This window comes from Trachemys scripta, chromosome 4 (assembly GCF_013100865.1).
Source record: "Trachemys scripta elegans isolate TJP31775 chromosome 4, CAS_Tse_1.0, whole genome shotgun sequence".
NCBI lineage: Eukaryota > Metazoa > Chordata > Testudines > Emydidae > Trachemys > Trachemys scripta.
Genome location: NC_048301.1, coordinates 27,869,951 through 27,893,554, shown reverse-complemented (window position 1 = coordinate 27,893,554; position 23,604 = coordinate 27,869,951). Strand labels below are relative to the sequence as shown.

The following is a 23,604-nucleotide window of genomic DNA, read 5'->3' as shown; positions in this document are numbered from 1 at the left end:
GGGCTGTAGTCCACGAAAGCTTATGCTCTAATAAATTTGTTAGTCTCTAAGGTGCCACAAGTACTCCTGTTCTTCTTTTTGCGGATACAGACTAACACGGCTGCTACTCTGAAACTTATAAGAACATGTTTGTCTTGTCACTTCAAAATCACCACCCTTGTCTCCTACAGTCTCTTCTCCACCCCTCTATACACACACACATATGTAGTTAGTGCTAATCTGTCTGAGGCTGTCTTGCTAATCAAGAGCCAGATTATACACACCCTTTATACGGGTGTGCAAACTGGAAGAGGGTGGTGGAGGGAAAGTCTCACCCTACTTTGCTTTCCCATTCAGGGCCCAAGAACAAATTGTAGATATTGCACCTAAGTGAGCACAAGGACTGTACAGAACTAACATCACAACCACCTCAAAAGTGGCAAAGAGGAACAACCTTCCCTCTCCACACCTGCCAACAGAACCTGAGAGACAGCCATACGGGGGGGACCACATGCTGCGTCCTCCTCAGCGACTCTGAAAAAGATTTGGGGGTCATGGTAGATCATCAGCTAAACATGAGCTCCCATGTGATGCTTTGGCCAAAAGAGTGAACATGATCCTGGGATGCATAAACAGGGGAATCTCGAGTAGTAACAGAGAGGTTACTTTACCTCTCTATTTGGCACTTGTATGACCACTGCTGGAATATTGTGTCCAGTTCTGGTGTCCACAATCCAAGAAGGATGTTAATACATTTGAGAGGGTTCAGAGAAGAGCCACAAGAATGATGAGGATTAGAAAACCTGCCTTATAGTGAGAGACTCAAGGAGTTCACTCTATTGAGTGTTACAAAGAGAAGGTTGAGGGGTGACTTAATTACAGTTCATACAGAACAAATATTTAATAAAGGGTTCTTCAATATAGCACAGAAATATATAACATGATCCAATGGCTGGAAGTTGAAGCTAGACAAATTCAGACTGGAAATAAGGTGTAAATTGTCAACAGTGAGAGTAATTAACCACTGGAACAATTTACTAAGAGTCCCAGTGGATTCTCTATCACAGAATATCAGGGTTAGAAGGGACCTCAGGAGGTCATCTAGTCCAACCCCCTACTCAAAGCAGGACCAATCCCCAGACAGATTTTTGCCCCAGATCCCTAAATGGCCCCCTTAAGGATTGATCTCACAACCCTGGGTTTAGCAGGCCAATGCTCAAACCACTGAGCTATCCCTTCCCCCCAAGGAACAGCTTTGTAAGAGGGCACTTGGCAATTTTTAAATCAAGATTGGCTGTAATTCTAAAAGATCTGCTCTAGGAATTATTTTGGGGGAGGTCTCTGGCCTGTGTTTTACAGGAGGTCAGACTAGACAATCACAATGGGCCTTCCTGGCCTTGGAATCTACGAATCTCTTAAGGAGGTGTCACAGTAGCCACGCTCCCACATGGGCTGAGGAGCTAAGACACAATGCACTTCTTGGAGCTCCCACATCACTTCCAGTGCAGAGAAGTGTTGAAGCAGCACAACCCTGTCCAAAAGGGAGCTATTTTAACCTAGCAAATTTGGAAAAATACAAAACAAAACAAACCTGCTCTCCTTCAGACAATGTGGTGATTGTTTGAAAAATTCCCCACGCTATTCTATTCCGGTTCTTATCTCACATTCATCACTGCAGTGTCAGAACCAATGCCTTAGGCTCATCTACACTTCGGAATTCGGCCTTGTCTACATTTGGGGACTGTCTAAACCAGGGGTAGGCAACCTATGGCACGTGTGCCGAAGGCGGCACGCAAGCGGATTTTCAGTGGCACTCACACTGCCCGGGTCCTGGCCACCGGTCTGGGGGGCTCTGCATTTTAATTTAATTTTTAATGAAGCTGCTTAAACATTTTTAAAACCTTATTTACTTTACATATAACAATAGTTTAGTTATATATTTATAGATTTATAGAAAGAGACCTTCTAAAAACATTAAAATGTATTACTGGCACGTGAAACCTTAAATTAGAGTGAATAAATGAAGACTCGGCGTACCACTTCTGAAAGGTTGCTGACCCCTGGAAACAATTTTCACCATTTCTAACACTGGTGCAGTTCAGTGATAAAGGACTGATGCTGTGAGCACTTAAGCCACATTAGGGTTGCCAGCACTGTTAACAACACTGTTAGCAATGGTGGGAAATTTTCAGAAATTCCCTTAGATAAGGCTATTGTGCAGAGGGGCAAAATGAGCGCAGAACTCAGCCTCCATGTCAGAGGTCCCCAAACTGTGGGACGCACCCACCAAGGGTGTGGAGGAATGTTCAGGGGGACATGGCTGCGGCCTGGGCGAGCCCCCACGTGGGGCAGGGAGGGAGCACCACCCAGCTCCACTCCTGGCCCCAGCTGCCAACCCATGTCCGGGGCTCTGCTCCTGGGGCCCTGTCCCCAGATGTGGCCCCAGCCTCAGCCCCCTTACTCCTGTCTGTGTCAGCCCGCCCAGAGCCGTGGCCTCACTCCTTCCCCTGGGGGGGTGGGGGCAGACAGAGGTAAGGGGGGCGCGACCCTGAAAAGTCTGGGGACCACTATTTTATGTTATGTTACCTCATACAAGGAGAAAGACATTAGTGAAGCAGGCAAGTCAGAATGATTATATTACTTATACAATTAGGTTACATTTTGACGACACTATGTACAAAGCAGACAGGAGACAAATACCAAAAGCTGGCAGCCTGTTCATTTCCCAGGGTCAAAAAGAAGAAAAACTGAAAGACACAGGGCACTACAGGACAGGTGAACAAAAGAACTTCTGAGAATTAAAGACAACCAGCTCAGGTGGAATCCAAATGGCACATAATTCTGAGAGGTATAAATAGAGCTATCAAATGCGAGGGGAGAAATTATTCCAGGACAGAAAGACAAGTAGAGCCACACCCTGAATGCCTTGTGGAGTTCTGGTCACACTACAGGAAAGAAACAGAAAATAAACTAATAATGCTTTGCACTATTGTGTCCTATCCAAAAAATCTTCATGCATTTTACAAACAATTAGCTAAGTCTCACCACCCCCCCTTTGTTTTACTTACATTTGATAAATTGAGGTAGAGGATTCAGTGACTAGCCCGAAGTCACACAGTGAGACAGCAGTAGGAGGAGGAAGAGAAGCTGAGAGACCTTAGTTATTCAGGTTTCAGAGTGGTAGCTGTGTTAGTCTGTATCAGCAAAAAGAATAAGGAGTACTTGTGGCACCTTACAGACTAACAAATTTATTTGAGCATAAGCTTTCGTGGGCTAAAACCCACTTCATCAGATGCATGCAGTGGAAAATACAGTAGGAAGATATATATACACAGAGGACATGAAAAAATGGGACATCCTGATTATCACTACAAAAGTTTTTTTTCTCTTGCTGATAATAGCCCACCTTAACTGATTACTCTCGTTGTAGTTAGTATGGCAATACCCATTTTTTCATGTCCTCTATGTATATATATCTTCCTACTGTATTTTCCACTGCATGCATCCGATGAAGTGGGTTTTAGCTCACGAAAGCTTATGCTCAAATAAATTTGTTAGTCTCTAAGGTGCCACAAGTACTCCTGTTCTTTTCGCTTAGTTATTCAGTAAGGTTACAGTCAAAGTAATCTATTTCCTGGAGAGGAGGTGACTGTTTTTTATGCTTTGAAAACAGGTGTTATAAGGCTATTTGAGCTAATGTCTAATACTGGAGCAACAAGGCCTAAAATAAGTTATCATCTATTTATTCAGCTTTCTCAGAGTTTTGTTACCTCACCATAGTATCTGAATATCTCCCACTTTAATTAAATTGGCAAAGCACTTATTTGCATGGGACCAAAATTAAGTTTTTCACTTTATAAACAGGGGACTAACCTACAAACTACCTAAGGCTACAGTAAGTACTGCTGGGACACATAAATAAAGCGTTAGATAAGCAGTCAGGGTACAACGGCAAATTCCAAGAAGAAAATGCACTAGCTAGCAATTCTAGACTCCTATCTTATGTTTTACTGAATTGATCGGGCCAGATGAGTCATTTCATAAAGTATAGTTTGCTGGTCCACTGCAACTGCAGCACAAAATGCAGTTATAACATTAGGCAAGATCTTGTTGTACAAATAATACATATCCAGATGGCAAATCAAGCCTCTGTGCGGAAAATCTATGTTAATGAGAAAAAGACTAGGGGAAGACAGTATTATATAATGTAGTCATTACATTAGTGGTGATTTGTTGCACAAATGTATATGTCCAGATGGTACCAAAAAATACCCCTAACTTTCTACACATAAAAATCTGAGCTTTTTCTTATTAATAATGAGAAATGGCTTGAGTTAGAAGAATTTAACATATTTGTTTCCCCACTAACAGCCTAATTCTTATCTCTGCCTACTGAGCTCCACTCTATATTTGGACAGTATGTCCACACTACTGCATGGAAGTAAATCTATTGGAAAAGCCATAGGTGAGCCATGCAGAGTGAGGAAGTGGTCCTGCAGGATACTTCCGTGCAGTCACCTTTCCAGCACCACATAACATTCCACACTCAAAGTGTGTAGAATGCGGCAACCACCTAACTCAGTCCCACAAGAAACACCTTAGCCACCTGGTTCCCATTTGCGCATCACTAAGCAGAGACAGGCACTGCCCTACAGCCCACTCTCTCATCAGCATCTCCCATTGGCTAGTTTAAGAGGCTCCCACCTAGCTTTCTGGATTTTCTGTATTGCATTCTCAGGTGCCTGTTTCTTCCCATTCATTGCATAGGGAACCTAGGCGCCTAACTTGGCCTTGTGGATTGCAATCAGGGTGACCAGATGTCCCGATTTTATAGGGACAGGCCCTATATTCATGGCTTTGTCTTATATAGGCGCCTATTACCAGACCCTGTCCCTATTTTTCATACTTGCTATCTGGTCACCCTAATTGCAATGGTGTTCCTGTGATTTTTCTATGTACCTAAAAGTTAGGAGCTATGATGCTCAGAATTGCAATGCCTAAGTCCCTTTGTGGATATCCACTCTCTGTGCCTCAGTTACCCTTCTGTAAAATGGGGATAACTTTACAACCTCACTGGAATGTTGTGATAATAAATACATTAAACATTGTGAGATGCTCAGATGCTATGGTAATGGGAACAACATAAGTACCAGGGTGGATAAAAATCAATTACACCTCTACCCCAATAAAACGTGGCCTGATATAACATGAATTCAGATATAACGCGGTAAAGCAGTGCTCTGGGGGATTGGGGCTGCGCACTCCAGCGGATGAAAGCAAGTTTGATATAACACGGTTTCACCTATAACATGGTAAGATTTTTTGGCTCCCGAGGACAGCATTATATCGAGGTAGAGGTGTACTTGAAACACAAAGAAAAGAAAAATCATATTTTTATTTAAATCAGGTTTTCTTTTCTTTTTTTTTTAATAATCCTACTTAAAATTAAATTTTAAACTATGTTAAGGCCTAAACTTAGTATAATCTATTAAAATCATTTAATTTTTTTTTTAAATTAAAGTAAATGTTTGCTGCTGAAGTTTTAAAGAAAGTAAAAACCACTGACCTGGTGGAAGTGACTGGCTAAGTGCTAAAACTGCTCTTAACAGTGGTAGCCTCTTCTACAGATACAGAGAGAATATTTTCTTAATTTGTTTATTCAAATGGTTCAGTTCAATGACTAGTTCATTCAAAGTTAAGAAACTGATGGAGAGTTGAAAAAGCAGGAAAGTTTGATTTCCTCTTCCACTATATGAATAAAAATTAGGTGTGAGAGGATAAGATCTACTAGTTCTAAAGTCTTGAAGGACATGGTGACCAAAAACTGTTCATCTCACTAATTACAGATAATACTTCCCTTGTTTAATAAATCAATTTTAAATGCAAAACAGATTTTGATAAACATTTCCTTTTCTTATGTATCCAGCACATTTAAGGTAGTTTTATTTAACTAATAAAAAACAATTTTAAAATGCTGTTTTCATGCATTTTAATTGAATTCCAATTTGTATCCAATAGAGCTTGACATATATCACAAGTAAAAAAAATTAATAATCATCTAGTAAATAAGAAATACATTATTCACCATTTTCTGATATACTAGAAAAATGTAAAAAATAATAATATGAATAAATATATAATTGCTTTAATAAATGTGTATAGATATAGTGTATCATCCTAGTTAACAAAAAGAAGTACCAAATTTAGTGTAAAGGCTATATTTGGTTGCAAATCAACATGTTTTAATAGTTACCGATCAATAAAAATCAGCCTTTCTTCAGGAAAATAATTAAGAAGTACAAATGCAAAACAAGTTTAACATCGATTATTTAAATCAAGATTTCCTGTTTGCTGATTTAAATCATGATTAAAATTGGTGATTTCTCAATACACCCTGATAAGTGCCTTATATAGCCAGAACTTGGCTAACTAGTACATATTAAAAGCACTGTTAGAATGTGTCAATGTGAGAATTTTCTGTAATATTTTTATGAACCCTATGTGTGCCTAAGTTGCCTTCTGTATTTTGCATTCCTACCCAGTGTATGCAAAAGGGTTAACGCTGCCCCTGCAACTGCCCAGGAGACATGAGGTCTTCCTGTCACCTGACCGTCTGGGTGGAATGACTGAGTTGTTAAAGAACTGGTTGAAACCCACCAAAATCCAGAACAATGACAACTCCCCTTTCTCCACTGAACAATCAACACCTAACAGCAGGAAACCTCATGTGGCAGAATATGTGAACTGAGCTGGAGAACAAAGGCGGGGGGGCAGGAAAGGAGTCCAGTGGCAGGAATAAGAGCTGTCCTTGGAAGGACTGAGGGCTCTCACCGGGACTAAGGACAGACAGACAGGGAGAAAGAGACAGAAATGGGGTCCATACCAGCTTGGCTGGTTCATTGCACTGGCTTGGCCAGGATGGACTATGGCATAACCTTTGCCTCTCACTGCTAACTGAAGCATTTTCAGGTTCTGAATTCCAAGTGACTAATAAATTGTTAACTCGCTTGGAAAAGGCTGCCTGTGTCACTGCAAATACTCACTGGGAGCATTGTGCCCTGAGGAGTACAGTACAAGCCTCCCGCTGGAGTCTCGCTTGGCTGGGTTTGCTGCAGAGAGCCACAGAGAGAGACAGGGATTGCTGGTCTCGGAGTCTTGGGGTACATCTACAGTAGAATAAACAACACATGGCTGGCCCATGTCAGCTGACTCAGGCTCGTGGGGCTTGGGCTGTGGGGCTAAAAACTGCTGTGGAGACATTCAGGGTCGGGCAGGAGCCTGGGCTCTGGGACCCTCCCCCCTCACAGGGTCCAGAGTCCTAGCCTGAATGTCTACACAGCAATTTACAGCCCTGCAGCCCAAGCCCCGCAAACCTCAGTCAGCTGACCTGGGCCAGCCACAGGCCTGGCCCTGTAGAACTGTGTGGGTCCTTGGGGCCCAGCACAAGAAAAGGGTTAGTCCCAACGGACTGGTTATAGGCTGGGGCATAGACCAGACTTTGTGGATCTGTGACAGTCAGTTAACATCCTCTAACCTTTAAACCAGGGGTGGGCAAACTTTTTGGCCCGAGGGCCACATTTGGGTATGGAAATTGTATGGTGAGCCGTGAATGCTCAGGAAATTGGGGGTTGGAGTGTGGGAGGGGGTGAGGGCTCCAGCAGGGGGTGCGGGCTCTGGAGTGGGGTTCGGGGTGCAGGAGGGTGTTCCGGGCTGGGGCCGAGCACCCATCCCTCCAGGCTGTCTGGTGGCCGGAGTGATAAGACGTAATGGTCCCAGCCCAGTTCCTTGTAAACAGGTGTCTACACCACAATAACGACCTCTGCAGTAGGCATTAATTGGCATTTTCAGCATAAAGACCAAGGATTGAATATGCATGGAAAACAACCCACTCCACAGCCAGCTGTAGGACAGCCAGCAAGATGATTCTTTGGGCTCACCAAAAAAATCAGAGGATAGTCAAGGACTTCACAGGTCCCAGAGCATAGCAGCTGACGCAGCCTGAGCTGCTGAAGCAAAGTCTTTGAATGAACCAGGATGATAATATTATTTCCATTTCTGCATTTGAGGGAGGAATGGACATAATAAATTCCACAAGTTTTAAGAAATTGTGAGAAGAAGAAGTTGGCTACCATGTTTCAAAGCCCCACTCCTTCCCCTGTACACAGAACTCACAGACCCTTTTTTGCAATACAACATATTAGTGTCCATATGTGGCAAACATTTGCTGTTTACTTAGCCATTAGTGAACCTTTCCCTTTCCAGAAGTTTTCTAAATTCCTCCTAGCATTTCCTTACCTGTGTTACAATTGCAAAAACAGAGGCCTGGGGCGGAGAAACTTCTGAATATTTAACATGATGTTTTAACAAGCAAAGTCTCAAACAAGCAACCACATCCATGATTTTTATTTCAGGTGCGCAATTCAGTGCACAGGAGAACTCGTTTAATTTTTTTAGTTTTGTGGTTAGTTTTTGTCAAAACACTAGGTTTCTTCAGGATGAATTTTACACTGAAAATAAGTTTTAATCAACATTTACAGTGCTTAGTACTGCTCTGCACAGGTTAGATTCAACCTTCCCTCACTTATGCAACAAATCAATAAAATAAGTGAGTCAAGGGACATCCCTCAAAATAAGTGATGGTTGGCCACCGTAGGAGTCATAGTCACAAAATTTATTTTCCTTGTGTAAACAGACCTTGGACAGATTGCAGAACCCAGCTCATTATTGATTCTGTTAAGGCTGAGCTTCAAATTAAAGTCAATTTCAATTGCACATGTAAAGAGTTTTATTAATTGATTTTAAAAAACAAAGATGGAATGAAATGTAGTAAAACTGATAATAAGTATCATTTTAAACATTAAACTGAAGCTTATCATAATTGCATTATATACCTGAGTGCAGTAGAAATGTACACTTGTGAGAAAAATACATGGTATGTTAAGGGAAATGGTGTTTCTCTAAAATATCCCTTAAAATAAAGCATTGTCCCTTGTTTTTCCATGTGGTTTTCCCAAAGGCCACCACCCTAATGCCACCACATATGCAAGGGTCTCAAAAGTCAGGAGACACACACACACTGACTTTGCAGGCTCCTGGTCATGTTGTGGAGTACAGAGGATGTATGCAGTGCTATCCTTTCTTTTTAGATACAGGATATCATCCCTGGGGCATGATTATTTCCTGACTTACAGTAATGGAACTGATGCAACCTTGAGATTCTGAAACTACAATATATTTATAAGTGACATTTCTACCATCAAGTGAAGCATTACACAGTAGACATTTAACACTGCTGCCTAGTTGTATTAGCAACCAAAACACGGCACCTCCTTTTGATACACATTTTTTGAAGACAATTAGATCTCCCCTTCCTTTTGATCCTTCTGATAAATGAGTAGTATTTGCAAGTTTTGAAAGGCCAGAATTAAACACTTCAAAGCACTGTCTGTCATAGGAAGAAGAAATTCAGCCTACCAAGCAAAAATTCATACTCAATCCTGTCTCAGCCAAGGTCAATAACTGTATCAACTCCTATAAGGGAACAGAACAAAAACTCTTTTTAACCTTCCAACTTTATGTCCTTCTAAACAAATGTGTTTCAAAAACTGAGAAAAAAGGAAGAGCTCATGCAAGAGTCCCAGTGTTTCAAAATGATGCCTTGTTCTGCCATAAGGAAGGGTCTTTTATAAAGAAAAAAACAAGAACTAAATATTATTCAATGTAATTCACCAGCAAGGACAGGAAATCCCCTGCTGACAGATGGCATTTTAAGGGCAGAGGCCAGATTCTGCTCCTAGTTACACTGGTGTAAATTCCAACTTACTCCACTGAAGCCTCTCAGGATTTACAGTAGAAGCAGGCCCAGTAAATCCCTGGCCAAACAGGTGGAACCTTAAGGGCAGGAAATGCCCTGCTGGACAGATGGAATTTTAAGTCTCCAGGAGTTGTACTTCAGTTAGCACATAATGTTCTACTAGAAAATAAGAGTTTACATTTTGCACCACTCACCAAATTCTCCTAGGAATAACACTTAGTGCAGTGCCATACATCTTCAACACGTTTATAAATATTAACTAACTAATCCTTACAAAACCTCTATGAGGCAGGAAATTATAATAATCATATTACAGATGGGGAAACTGAGCCAGACAGGTACCTAAGGCCACACAGCAAGACACAGCAGAGCCTGGACAAGACCCCAAGAAGGTCTCCTGATTCCCTGGCTTGTGCTTAATCCACTACACTCTGCACCATCTCAGAAAACCAGAGATATTTTGGATATTATTTTAATAGCCTAAGCCAGAGGTACTTAAGTATTAACTTCCAAAATCTCCTTTTCTCCCTAAAAGCCACCACAAGTCAGTGGGTTATCCATCCTCACTGTCTCAGAGTTCTATCTGAAGTGGGCAGGGTCTTTTTGGTTCAGAGACCCCGTCTATGGAAGTGAAGGTGTTGAACTGTCTTCAAGCCTGTGACTGAAGAGGCCTCTCTGTTGAAATCAGTATAGGTTAGGGTATTTTGGCGTCCCTCCTCTTTGTAGTGGCTCTTCCCTTTAAGGACATTTTTTCCTGTTTGCCCACTTTGTTTGTCTTGCTACTGTCTCTGGGCACTCAGCCCAAATAGATTTAATTTTTGTTCCTTATATGCAGAGTCCCAGATACTATTTCTGAAGTGGGGACTTTATAAATTAATAAATATATAACGTTTATAAATAAAATATTATAACAACAGTTCATGTCAAAAAGAAGGAATTTATAACGAATGCCAATAAAAGCTAGAAAGCGTTGTGTATTAAGGACCATTCTAATGGGGAATCAGTGTTTTAACAGAATTAACCATGCACCAATGGATATTTTTATTTTTAAAGGACTTTGAACATTGGGGACCTGGTTCTCCTCTCACTCACACTTATTTTCCACTGGTGTAACCCAACTGATAGTGGAATTTTTCCATCTTTACACCAGTGTGTGAGAGGAGAATTGGGCCCTAGACATAGTCTACCCTCACTGATATCAATAGGGAGTTTCTTTACAATGACCAAGATGGAAATGACATAGGGTTATATGTACCCTTCAGTGCACAAAATTAATAGAATCCATGCATAAGAGCAGTAGCTGCACTTTGGTTGCACACACAAAGCTTAATCAAAAGCCCCTTGAAACCAATGGAAGTAGCGGCTGTGACTGAATTGGAGCTGCTCTGTAGTAATTGATGAATCCTGTATGTTGACCTGGCCATTAGGATGTTTACTGAATCAATATGTGATTTTTCCTAATACAGGACCATAGGGGAAAAACAGGCATGAAGGAAAAGGAATGGCTCAAACTAAGCCATCACTCAGCAACACTAGAGGGTTGTTAAGAGACAGCACCAGGATAGGAAAATGCCCGTGCACACTGGATATCAAAATAACTGTGGCAGGTTTTTTTTAAAAAAAGAACATTTTCTCAAGAGGGTGGGGGAGTTGTTCAGGGGAACCAGCTGGAGACACTTGACACGCTGCTGGTGGTGTCTGAAGAAGCTAGGTTACCAGCAGGAGGGGATGGGAAGTCTTTGGGTAAGATAACCAACGGTTGACATGGGTGTCTGTTTTCAAATGCTTTGTTCTGACTACAAAATAAACAATACTTTGGTTTAAGAAGGCTGTCTGATCACTATATTCACCGCTAGTCACAGACTCCTGCCAGGAAGAACCACAGGTGCTAGAACTCAGTAAGCATTGTCAATACAAAGGGTACCGTGACCCAGAGCCTGGTCTAAGGGCTGGTCCACACTAACCCCCCAGTTCGAACTAAGATACGCAACTTCAGTTACGTGAATAACGTAGCTGAAGTCAAAGTATCTTAGTTCGAACTACAAGGTACTTACCACACGCAGCAGGCAGGCTTCCCCGTCGACTCCGCGTACTCCTCTTGCAGAGCAGGAGTACCGGTGTTGACAGCGAGCACTTCCGGGATTGATTTATCGTATCTAGACAAGACACGATAAATCGATCCCAGAAGATCGATTGCTTGCCGCCGAACCCGGAGGTAAGTTTAGACCAGGGGTTGGCAACTTTCGGCATGCGACTCGCCAGGGTAAGCACCCTGACGGGCCGGGCCAGTTTTATTTACCTGCTGACGCAGCAGGTTCGGCCGATCGCGGCCCCCACTGGCCGCCGTTCGCCGTCCCGGGCCAATGGGGGCGGCGAGAAGCCGTGGCCAGCACATCACTCGCCCGCGCCGCTTCTCGCCGTCCCCACTGGCCCAGGACGGCGAACCGCGGCCAGTGGGGGCCGCGATCGGCCGAACCTGCTGCGTCAGCAGGTAAATAAAACTGGCCCGGCCCGCCAGGGTGCTTACCCTGGCGAGCCGCGTGCCAAACGTTGCCGACCCCTGATATAGACGTACCCTAAGATGAGAGAACTATGGAATTCTACCACAAGATAGTAAAGGCACAAGGTCTGACCCCAGAAGGGGTGCACTCAGACAGACCAGGAAGAGAAAGAAGTGCAGCTAGCCTGCAACTGCAACAAGGACATTAAACCAGGCCCATAGTGTCCAAAGTGTCAAAAGTTGAAGAATTTTACTGCCTGGCACAACCACAGGCCTGGTATGGACAAGGGAAATATAGTAACTTGGGGCTGAATGCTCCAGTGGAGTTAGACTTCTAACTGCCTACCAGATAAGTTATTGATCTTGTATTTAAAATCCCTGTGCATATTGAGGCCTCAATGCTACAGTCTACCTCAGCAGGGCCCTATGCCTGTGTGAAGAACTCCACTGACTTTAACAGAACTCAGAAAGGGCTGATATGTGTGGAGTCCCAATGAAATCAGTGAGGCTCGCCACATGTACCAGAGTCCACACACCTGGATCAAACTGCAGGACTGGGGCCTGACTAAACAGGAAATTTACCAGAGGCTCCATGTAAAACAGGTGTTCCACCTTACTTTCTTTGTAAATGATACTGAAGAGCAGAAGCGAAGGATTTGCCTGCCCAACCTGCTAGTTTGCAAAGTTCCTCCTCCACTCACATGGTTAATTATGTCAAGATAAAAAAATTGGGACAACAATATACTGTATATACTCGTTCATAAGCCGAATTTTTATAGTAAAAAAGGGAAGCATCAAAGAAGGGGGTCGGCTTATGAACGGGTATAGAGAGGGAGAGGTGGGACACAGCCCGCCCCTCCCCCGCAACAGAGGGGGCAAGGAGAGGCAGCACAGCCAGCAAAGCCAGAATCAGGTCAATGGGAAGGGATGGGATGGGGAGAGTGTGGGGATCCCGGGCTAGGGGTGGGGCGGGGTTACACAGGGAGGGGTCATGTGGGGAGGTCCCAGGTTAGGGGTGGGGTCATGTGGGAGGTGGTCACAGGGGTAATTCCCCTGACCCCCAGCTTCTCCCCCTCAACTTTCCCCTTCAGTTGCTGTCCCGGCCCATCAGGGTAAGCAGCTGGTGCGCTGGGACACTTTGTTTACTTAGGTTTACCTCTGTGCCTGCGGACGCTCGAGGTAAACAAACCGTCGAGGCCTGCCACCGGCTTATCCTGATGGGCCAGGAGCCAAAGTTTGCCGACCCCTGAATTATAGGGTCAGTTTATGAATGGGTCATAAAAATTTGCCATTTTTACTATCCATCTTGGGGGGAGAGGGGTCAACTTATAAATCAACTGGCTTATGATCGAGTATATACAGTATTTTTTTTTAGCAGCTAACCAGATCTGAGATCCAGGTTATCCACAAACAAGCCACCTTAAAAAGAAAAATACCCATCTTGAAAGACAAATATTTCAATTTGATCATAATCTTGTGGGGGAGAGGTTATGCAGATATTTTATAAACAAATAGATCTGCAAGACTGCAATATGAAGGGTATAGAAATGAATTCAACATTTTTCAGATCTTATATAGTCACTGGGTCTTATTATGCTCTGAACTATACTAATGTAAATCAGGAAGAACTCCAGTTATGCCAGTGTAAAAGCCCTGTGAAGCCAGAATCAGGCCCTTAATATTTTTTGTGTATGTCAATATTAGTTCAAGCCCAGCTAGCAGCATTCCCTAAGCACTATACTATTTTAATGATTACATCTTGAGTCCTACCATCAAACAGAGTATTGTGTGCAGAGATCGCAATCCCCATTAAGTATTATTGATCACATCTTTTCAGGTTCAGCAGGATCTCTGATGGGATTTCTGACTGGAATTAGAAATCCTGTCTGCTTCCAGAATTACACCCTCATAAACTCTCATTCTGCAGAAATCCTGGCTTTGCTGTTATGAGCTGCATTAGAAGAGGATGATTAAAGTTGTGACTGTTACTTTAAATCCTCAAACTGAGCTCTACAATGTAGCTCGGCTGTTTGTACAGAAATATGCAACAATTATGATGAAGTCAAATCCATCCTACAATTCCAGTGATCATTATAGTAACCTGCATTCACAGTATTTACCTGGAGATAGATAAAAAATAGCATAACAGATAAGCAACCGTATATCATAGGTCTGTTACTTATCTAAATGTTCCAGTGACATCATTTACCACACCCTCCTTGATACATATATGACTGCTTATCTGGTATTTTTTTTCCATAATATGTGAATTTTGAAAATCCATTTGACTTATAAATGAAGTGAAAGATAATATTCTGTGGCTCTTTTATTCCTCCCATTCCTTCTCCTGATCTGCCCTTAACATCTGCCCTATAATAGTTGTAACTTTGATCATCACTGCACATAATCACACTGGTATTTTAAAGGACAATGTTAGGTCAAATAAAGCACCAAATTTAGGGGCTTTCCCTTAATTCCAACTGAAAGGATTTTTTAAACGTTCCTTTTTAGTGTTTGCAAATACAAATACTGTAGAGTTGTTTTTGAGAACAAGAAAGTAAAATAGCCTTGCAATTTTCTTTAAATATAATTGAAATTCACTGATCTGTATTTTTGTCCAAGCTAACTAGAAATGCAAAAAAAAAATAGCAGAAAGAGTGACAAGTATATTAGCTTTCTAAATCTCTTTCAGTTTTAATATGGTGCTTTGAGTTTTGTAACAACATTTGTTGTTTAAAAATGTGACTTTTAAACTGACACTGTCCTTTTAACTACAGCCAAACTACCTAGGTGTGTGACCTCACCAGGTCTCATTAGACAAGTGAGTGGGGTTGGGCCTTGTCAAAATTTGTATGGAAAGTCTACATGGAAAGAAACAGGACATGGTGTTGGTGACTGTCATCAGCAAAATATCCTCATGCTTAAAGTTAGCCACATCCTTAAGTACCTTGTGGAACTGGTGCCTAAGCAAGTGACATTCCTCCTTGTGAATAAATATTGAATCCATGGCCCAGCACAGAAGACACTACACCAGTTTTACATATAACTGAATGGAGAATCAGGGCCTCTGTCTTTTGGATTACTTGGAACAAAGAGGTCTTGATATTGTCAATTCCTGGCTAGTGAGTAATTAAACATGCAATTTTACCTTTCTCTTAACTCCCACTCCTTACTTGTCTCTCATTTTGAGAGACTTCATCCTTTTTAATGCCATAGTTTCCTACATTCCATACAGATGTGGTCTTCCTTCACGTTTACAGCTGAAACTATGAAATTGAGGATACAGAAATATTTACAATAGAGGAATTAATCCGCTAAACTTTGTTTCCTGCATTAACTTTTTTTTAAAAAATCTCTCTATTTGGGTCTTTGTCATACACTATGTTCCACATTTAGGCCTTCACAGGTTGAGAGGTGCATTTAACATTATTATTCCATACAAAAACTAAATTAATTCACAGTTCTACAGCACTTTTCATCTAAGGTTTCCAATGCACATCACAAACATTAAGTCCCAGATTTCTCACTCCAAATGCACTTTACAAACATTAAGTCCCAGATTTCTCACTCCCACTGACTACTTTACTCTGCAAGCAGTTACTTTGAAATCAGGTTACTCAATCTGGAAAAGTTCTATCTGTTTGAGATATATTCCCTATATCTGAAATGCACACTGCTATAACTAGTAATAACTACAAAAAGGCAACTATTTTTTAAGGGTGACCATTGTAGGTATTATTATAACCAATATATATATTGGTAAACAAAGAGACAGAGAGGTCAACATTTTAAAAAACAATCCACTAATTCTGAAAATCTCTGTTTTTAGGTGTCTGACTTGAGACACATATGGCCTCATTATTTAGAAGTGCTGGGCATTTGAAGCTCATATTGGCTACAACTGGGATTGTGGGTGTGCAACACTTCTGAAAAGCAGGTCCTAGGTCTTAAGTTGAGTACCCAAAACATGAGACACCCAAAATTAGTGGACCCTTGAAAAGGTGGCTCGAAATGACTTGCCCAAAATTAGACATTGAGGGCCTGACCCAAAGCCTACTGAAATCAACAGAAAGATTCCCATGGATTTCAATTGAATCAGAACCTGAATCTGTGGCACAGTGAGGAAAAGGACCCATGCATTCTGATTCTGGTCCATTCATCTCACATCTTAACAACCATAGAACTCTACTACCCAGGATTCGTACAGAGTGTTAAAATCATAAGAAATGAAGAGCACAGTTTTCAATAACTGCTCTAGTACTAACTTCCTAAAGGTGCATAAAACCTCTAACTACAGAAGTGTCCTTCTCTACATATATCATTCTAGCTAATGTAGGGAAAGATGTGTACAGTATAATATACATTACTCAGACTATTACAGAGCACTGGATCACAGTCAAAAAATATTCTTTCAGGAATTATTTTCTTTAACAGATGTTGCTTCATTCTAGTGAATAAAGCTAGGCAAATGAGCACACTCACTCATATGGCCATTTTTGAATATGCCTAAACTAACCTTCCTGTTGAGAAGATGTTAAAATATTCATATGTTGTAACAAAATGTTCTTGCTGTTATTGTGATAAAAATAATCTTCTTCTCTTCGCTGAAAATTAATTGTTGAACATTCCACCGCTTTATGATGTACTCAGACATTCGGTGCATTTTTTCTTTTCTTTTTGGTGTTTAGAGGAATATGGTACAGAGAATTTATGAACCGAGCAAATAGCACAAGGATATAAATATATCAAAGGCACCTAGCTGCATCATAAAAAAAAAAAAATAGGAGAGAGACGCTTCAGTGATTTGTATGTCAACAAGCCAGGTACTTATTCCACATTTTTTCTTTCCCTTAGATTGTCACTTTTCTGAGTCTATGCCCTGAAATCACTCCTGGTTCTCTTATCTAAAATGGAAAATATTCTTGTAGCTTTTAGCAGCATTTACCTGAGATGGCCTTTTACTATCACTTCCTATTTTAAAACATTGAAAATAGGAGTTTTTAATAAAAAGGGAAAGTAAAAACCCATCAGCATATGGCCATGTCTAAACGTCCAGCTGGCAGTTCCATTTTTAAAACTGGCATTTATTTTCTTATATACCATGTTTCAGTAGCCGCAGTGGTTAGCAGCTTTCGCCAATGGCTGTGCCAGTTTTAATCTTTTAGTAAAAAAGCAAGAATGTTAGCATACTATCATCTACCCCAATCAATTTTTAATAGAAGTGTACAGTTATCAGGCCTAATTCTGCTCTCATACCAATGTATAAATCGAGAGTAATTATTAGAACCACATCACTGTAGAAAGTTGTGTAAAAGGAGAGCAGATCAATTCCAGTAACTGGCAAGACCTCAGTGCTTAATTTATGCCAGGGCTAAGCCCCGGCATCTCTACGCTTGGCAGCTCATAGCCCCAGCACCTCTAGGCTTGGCAGTTCATAGCCCTGACACCTCTGGGCTTGCTGCATCTATGAAAGTAAAAAAATTGCTTGGGCTCCAGAACCTTTTTCATTACAGATTAAGCACTGCTTGGCCAACTAGCAATTTTAATTTACACAGGGATTTTTAACATGTAAATTACATTACAGTGAATTATAAAACCGGAGAGAGAGAGAGAGATTCTGATGAAATCATGAACTATAAGTGCAGAGTTCAGATAGTTTGTGAGATCAAAATTTCACAGTTTAGTTACAACAGAAGTACAAAGGTTCAAAATAAAGTTCAATTGCAAGAATTACATTAGCTATTTAAAAAAAGAAAATAACTCTTCATCCGTGAAACAGAATGAGAGGGCATTTGAAGTTAAGGGCAAAACTCCCACTCACTTCAGTGAAGCCAAGATTGGGCACAAAATATTTCAAATCATTTTTAAGCCTTGCTACAATAAAAGCATGCATCCCAATGTGAAAAAAAGATTGGGCCTACTTAAATAAACAATAGGTGTATCAATACAGATTGAAACAGTGTATCTATTCCACAAATATTTATAAATATTCATAAACTCTTTAGAATACTGATAGGAGTCTTTATAGATTCTGCAACTAATATAGTACTGGTGCTTTATAAAAATTTTAGATTTGGATAGAACTGAGATTTATAAACAGAGGGCCAAATTCTGTTCTCAGACACGTGTAACTGAAATCAACATCTTGCCCTTTTTAAAAAAAATTTATTCTCAGTGAGTTAGCACGTTACAGTGCATATTGCACTAGACCAGGGGTAGGCAACCTATGGCACCCGTGCCAAAGGCAGCATGGGAGCTGATTTTCAGTGGCACTCACACTGCCTGGGTCCTGGCCACCGGTCTGGGGGGCTCTGCATTTTAATTTAATTTTAAATGAAGCTTCTTAAACATTTTAAAACTCTTATTTAGTTTACATACAGCAATAGTTTAGTTATATATTATAGACTTATAGAAAGAGACCTTCTAAAAACGTTAAAATGTATTACTGGCACGTGAAACCTTAAATTAGAGTGAATAAATGAAGACATAGCACACCACTTCTGAAAAGTTGCCGACCCTTGCACTAGACTGAAAGGCAGGAGACTCAGGTTCTGATCCTCAAAGGTATTTAGGCACCTAACTCCCATTGAAATCAATGTAATGTAGGCACCGAAGTATCTTTGAGAGTCCGGGCCTTGGGCTTTATTTCTGGATCTGCCACTGAGTTCCTGGGTGATGCTGAGCAAGTCTCTTAAACTCTCTGAGTGCCAGGTTCTCCCCATTTGTAAAATGTAGAGAATAATTCTTATTCACTTTTATAAAGTTATATAAGATCTATGATTTAAAGGTAATATATAAGTGCTAGGTATTATTATTTATGCTAGAACTAAGCCATTGTACATATCCTCATCTGATGCCTTTTCCCCCTTTAATAGCTAAGGTAAGACATGTCTTTCTAATATCTTATAGTGGTACATGCAGTGAGATGACAACTAATATTCAGAATTCCTCTTATATTGTAAGAAGGGAACGTGGTTTTTCGTGAACTCAGTGTTATCCAACGGAATTTGCCCCACAGGATAGGCTATTCCACTGCAGGACTGTAGGAATTTTAAGAGCGAGGCTCTCTAGAACAGTCTGTCTCTGTATCTTTAAGTTTCACAGAGGGTAATGAAGTTTAATTCATTCTTAAACAAATGATTAGGAGGTAAAGAAAAAAAGGGGTGATACATTTTTAATTAATTTTCTTTTATGGAATCTTTTCCTCAAAAATACACCAGTGAATTTTAGGGTAAAATCTTATTGTATATAATCAGCGGATAGTTATAAAGTTGGGTCATTCGGGGGATTTGAGGGGAATGGGTTCAGACAGTCCATGTTAATTGTCAGTGGAAGAGAGATAACCAAGAGTGGGTGAAATACTGCAATTATATTGTAATGAAGGATTGCTAAAACTAGAGACTGACTCAACCACAATCCCCCAAAATTTGGATAAATTCAAAATCTGAATATTGGAGTGTTCAAAATGCAGATCACCATTTTGTGAAATGAGCCCATCTTTAATTAAAATTCACCTGCACTTCCACAAATGGATAGCTAACAGAAAGGCTGGTTTTGGTCTCCTCCCAGGTAAATTAAATACAATAAATATGAGTCAACAGTGTGATGCTGTTGCAAAAAAAGCAAACATGATTCTGGGATGTATTAACAGGTGTGTTGTGAGCAAGACACAAGAAGTCATTCTTCCACTCTACTCTGCTCTGGTTAGGCCTCAGCTGGAGTACTGTGTCCAGTTCTGGGCACCGCATTTTAAAAAAGATGTGGAGAAATCGGAAAGGGTCCAGAGAAGAGCAACAAGAATGATTAAAGGTCTTGAGAACATGACCTATGAAGGAAGGCTGAAAGAATTGGGTTTGTTTAGTTTGGAAAAGAGAAGACTGAGAGGGGACATGATAGCAGTTTTCAGGTATTTAAAAGGGTGTCATAAGGAGGAGGGAGAAAACTTGTTCACCTTAGCCTCTAAGGATAGAACGAGAAGCAATGGGTTTAAACTGCAGCAAGGGAGGTCTAGGTTGGACATTAGGAAAAAGTTCCTAACTGTCAGGGTGGTTAAACACTGGAATAAATTGCCTAGGGAGGTTGTGGAATCTCCATCTCTGGAGATATTTAAGAGTAGGTTAGATAAATGTCTATCAGGGATGGTCTAGACAGTATTTAGTCCTGCCATGCAGGCAGGGGACTGGACTCGATGACCTCTCGAGGTCCCTTCCAGTCCTAGAATCTATGAATCTATGTAATAAAACCACCTTCCAGCAAATGCAATGTCTCTTCCAACATGTATTACTTTCATATCATTAGGCAACAACAGCAAGAAATAATGGCCTATAATCCAAGCCTTTTATTTTAATAAGAGATAGAGTTTATATCTCAGTTTAATGCAAATTGTTGATTAAGATGATTGGTAGGTTACATTAAACAAATTGTTTTCCTATCCCTGCACAGCAGAGCTGCTCTTTATTGTTATATCGGTTCACATTATCTCTGCCAACCATGGGTAATTGGAGAGGGGCAAACATAACTTTGGAGAAAACAGTTTATCGGGGCTGTACTATTTAACAGTAATAGTTATATCTCAGTATAGCTAGTATGTCCCACAGAAAGATAGCAAAAGTATCTGATAGTCAGTGTATCAGCTCTGCTTATGCTTATTCGACAGTAGCTCACAAGGGGTATGTGACCTTTTTTTAATCAGATGGTGGGCTAAATTCTGTACGGTTACACTAGTGTAAATCTGAAGTGACAGTATTAACTTCAGCTGAGTTACTCCAAATTTTACACCAGGGCAACTGAGCAGAATTTGCCCGAAAGTGCGTAAAGCACTTTGAATACACTCCAATTGAACTCAAAGGCAAAGCTCCCATGTACCCCAACAATGCAGAATCAGATTTTGTGTTATGATCTCTGGCCTCCCAAAACACAGTGTTAGCTCACTGTTTATTAATTATTATCTAAATGAATGACTTTACATTAAGGTTAGGACTATCTTTATCCAGAGTTAAAACAAAAGAGCCCAAGCATTCTGTCAGGGTGATTCCCTATGTTATCTTTCTGCAGTTCAGAATGTGGGCCTCTCCTTTTGTGTCTTCACCCCATTTGAAACCTTGGCAGGCTGAGACTTCTAGCCCTCCCAAAATGTAGGTCCTCCCCAAAGGAAGAGGACATTAGCCAGCTGTTATTATTTCAGGAATGTGACTGGGTAGTGAAGGAAGCACTGCCTGAAAGTAACAACCTACTGTTGTCACCTCAGCAACTTTCCCAGCCCCCTTTCTACCTCTTACACACACTGCCCTCCCTTTCTTGTTTGTTTCCTTCCGCTAGTGAAAAGCCTGATCATTTCTTGCTGTGATTTTTGTCAAGGCTGTCTTTCGTTTAGGGAGATCCCTGAATCACAGCGCCAGGCTAGGTGCCCCCTGCACCCTGCTGCAGAAACTTCTCCACCCTTGAGATCTCACCACTGCCATGAGTGCCATAACACTGCCCCCTTTTGTACCGTGCCATTGATCTAACCTGTCCGAACGTGAACGTCCAGCACTAACACATTGTTGTCCTCCCCTTCTCCCCTACAATACAGAGGCTCCTTCTGCAGGTCCCAAGCAAAGCAGGAAAGAAAATTAAATACAAATCTGACCTCCCCCCCCAGCAATCACCCTTCCCCTCCCTGCCCAACCTCCGAGGGAGCCCCGTGCGCGCCCCGATCCAATGCACAAATGCCACACACACGTTTGTCTCCCAAGCTAGATCAAAGGAAACGGTGAGGTCAGCGCACGGCCGGAACGGGGCAGGCAGGAGGGAGAGGGGAACGGAACCGGAGTTTTCAAAGCCCCAAATCGAATCCATCTGGGAGCACAACACGGGGGGGGGGGGGGGGCGCAATATAGGGATATTTACCTTGGAGGTTTTGCACTCGGATGTCGCTAATCTGCCCGATCAGCTCCTCCCGCTGAAACCAGTCCCACTCGTGCCCTGCCATGGAGGAGCAGGCGGGGTGGGGGCGCACACAGCGCTGCTTGAGAAACGGGGATCCCCCCCAGACACACGCACAACCGGGGTCTGGAGCCGGGAGAGAGGAGAGAGCCGGAGGAGAGGCTGGGGGCGGGGGAGCAGCCGCCGGGCTAGGGGGGCAGGGAGAGAGGCAAGGGGATCAACAAGGCGCTGCGCACACACAGCAGCGGGGGACAGCCGAGCCCCCTGAGCACAGGGGAGGGGGCCGGGGAGCTCAGTAGAGCCCCACGCGGAACAGGGGACAGGGAAAGCCCGCCGCGAGGGGGGAGCAGGAGACGGGGGTGGAAGGGAGCCCAGCCGAGGCGCCCACGCCGCTCCCTGCCCCTCTCCGCAAGGGGCCGGCGGGCGGGCGGTCCGCTCTGAGCAGCCCCGGGGCCGGATCAAGTTTTTATGGCTCTCGCTGAAGTCGGAGGTCTCTAAGTTGCATATTGTGATGCCGCCTTGTGTCGCTGAGTTGACGCAGCCGCAGGTTGGGCAGCGGCAGCAGTGGGAAGCGGACACCCGCCCGGAGAGCGGCACCTGGTTAGTATTTACTGGGAAGCAAAGCGGGCGTGGTACACGGACCTCACATCCACACCTTCCAGCCCCCAGGAGCTCCCCGCGCCTCCCTGGGCGGCCAGCCTCTACTTAGTAATGGGCACTGTTCATGAAAAAGGAAGTGAAAGCCCAGGCTCGGGGAGCTATTAACACACCCACGATAAATAAACCCCTGCATGCCTGCGAGGCATCGCCGACCAGTGCCGGAAAAACAGCACCGACAGGAAGGCTCGGGGAGGAGCGAACGTATGTAACCCTCCAACCTGTAGATACTGCGCGTCTAGGGCTGAATCGGACACAGCAGCCACTGGGAAGCAGTAGTTACCCCAACTGGTCTGTTCCAAAAGGGCTTCTTCTGACATCTCTGGGAATAGCCATCAGGACAATCCCTTTACACTGGTCACATGCTGTCTCCTCTCTCCTAAAAATTCTCTTGATCTGTGCCATTTACTTTAAGAACAACGCCAGAGTCTCCGCTCCCCTCCCTCCCCCCGCCACACACAGAGATACTCCATCCGCACATACACAGAATTCAGAAGGAAAAGACCTTGTACGATCATTTGCGGTCCCGCTCAACACTGGATATTTTACAAAAGTCAGTTTGCTTGCACTGGCAGCAGGGGACCTGGATGAAATGTAAAGCTCTTTTCTGTTCCAGATGGTGGGGAGGATAGTCCTCTAAAGTAAATTGCACAAATCAAGAGAGATCAGCAGCAGAAAAGGAAGAGAGAGGGACTGTCAGGCAAAATAATTTTTCCTGATCAGTATTATT

General features: G+C 42.4%; 1 protein-coding gene across 1 annotated transcript in view; it reads right to left on the bottom strand.

Moving 5' to 3' along the window:
- Positions 1 to 23,023, bottom strand: part of CLMN (calmin) — a 92,704-nt gene extending 69,681 nt beyond the window's left edge. The window contains exon 1 of the mRNA XM_034769203.1: positions 22,182 to 23,023. Within this exon, the coding sequence (XP_034625094.1) occupies positions 22,182 to 22,263 (82 nt within the window). The 5' untranslated portion in view covers positions 22,264 to 23,023. The remainder of the gene's footprint in view (positions 1 to 22,181) is intronic.
- Between the last annotated feature and the right edge of the window lie 581 nt (positions 23,024 to 23,604).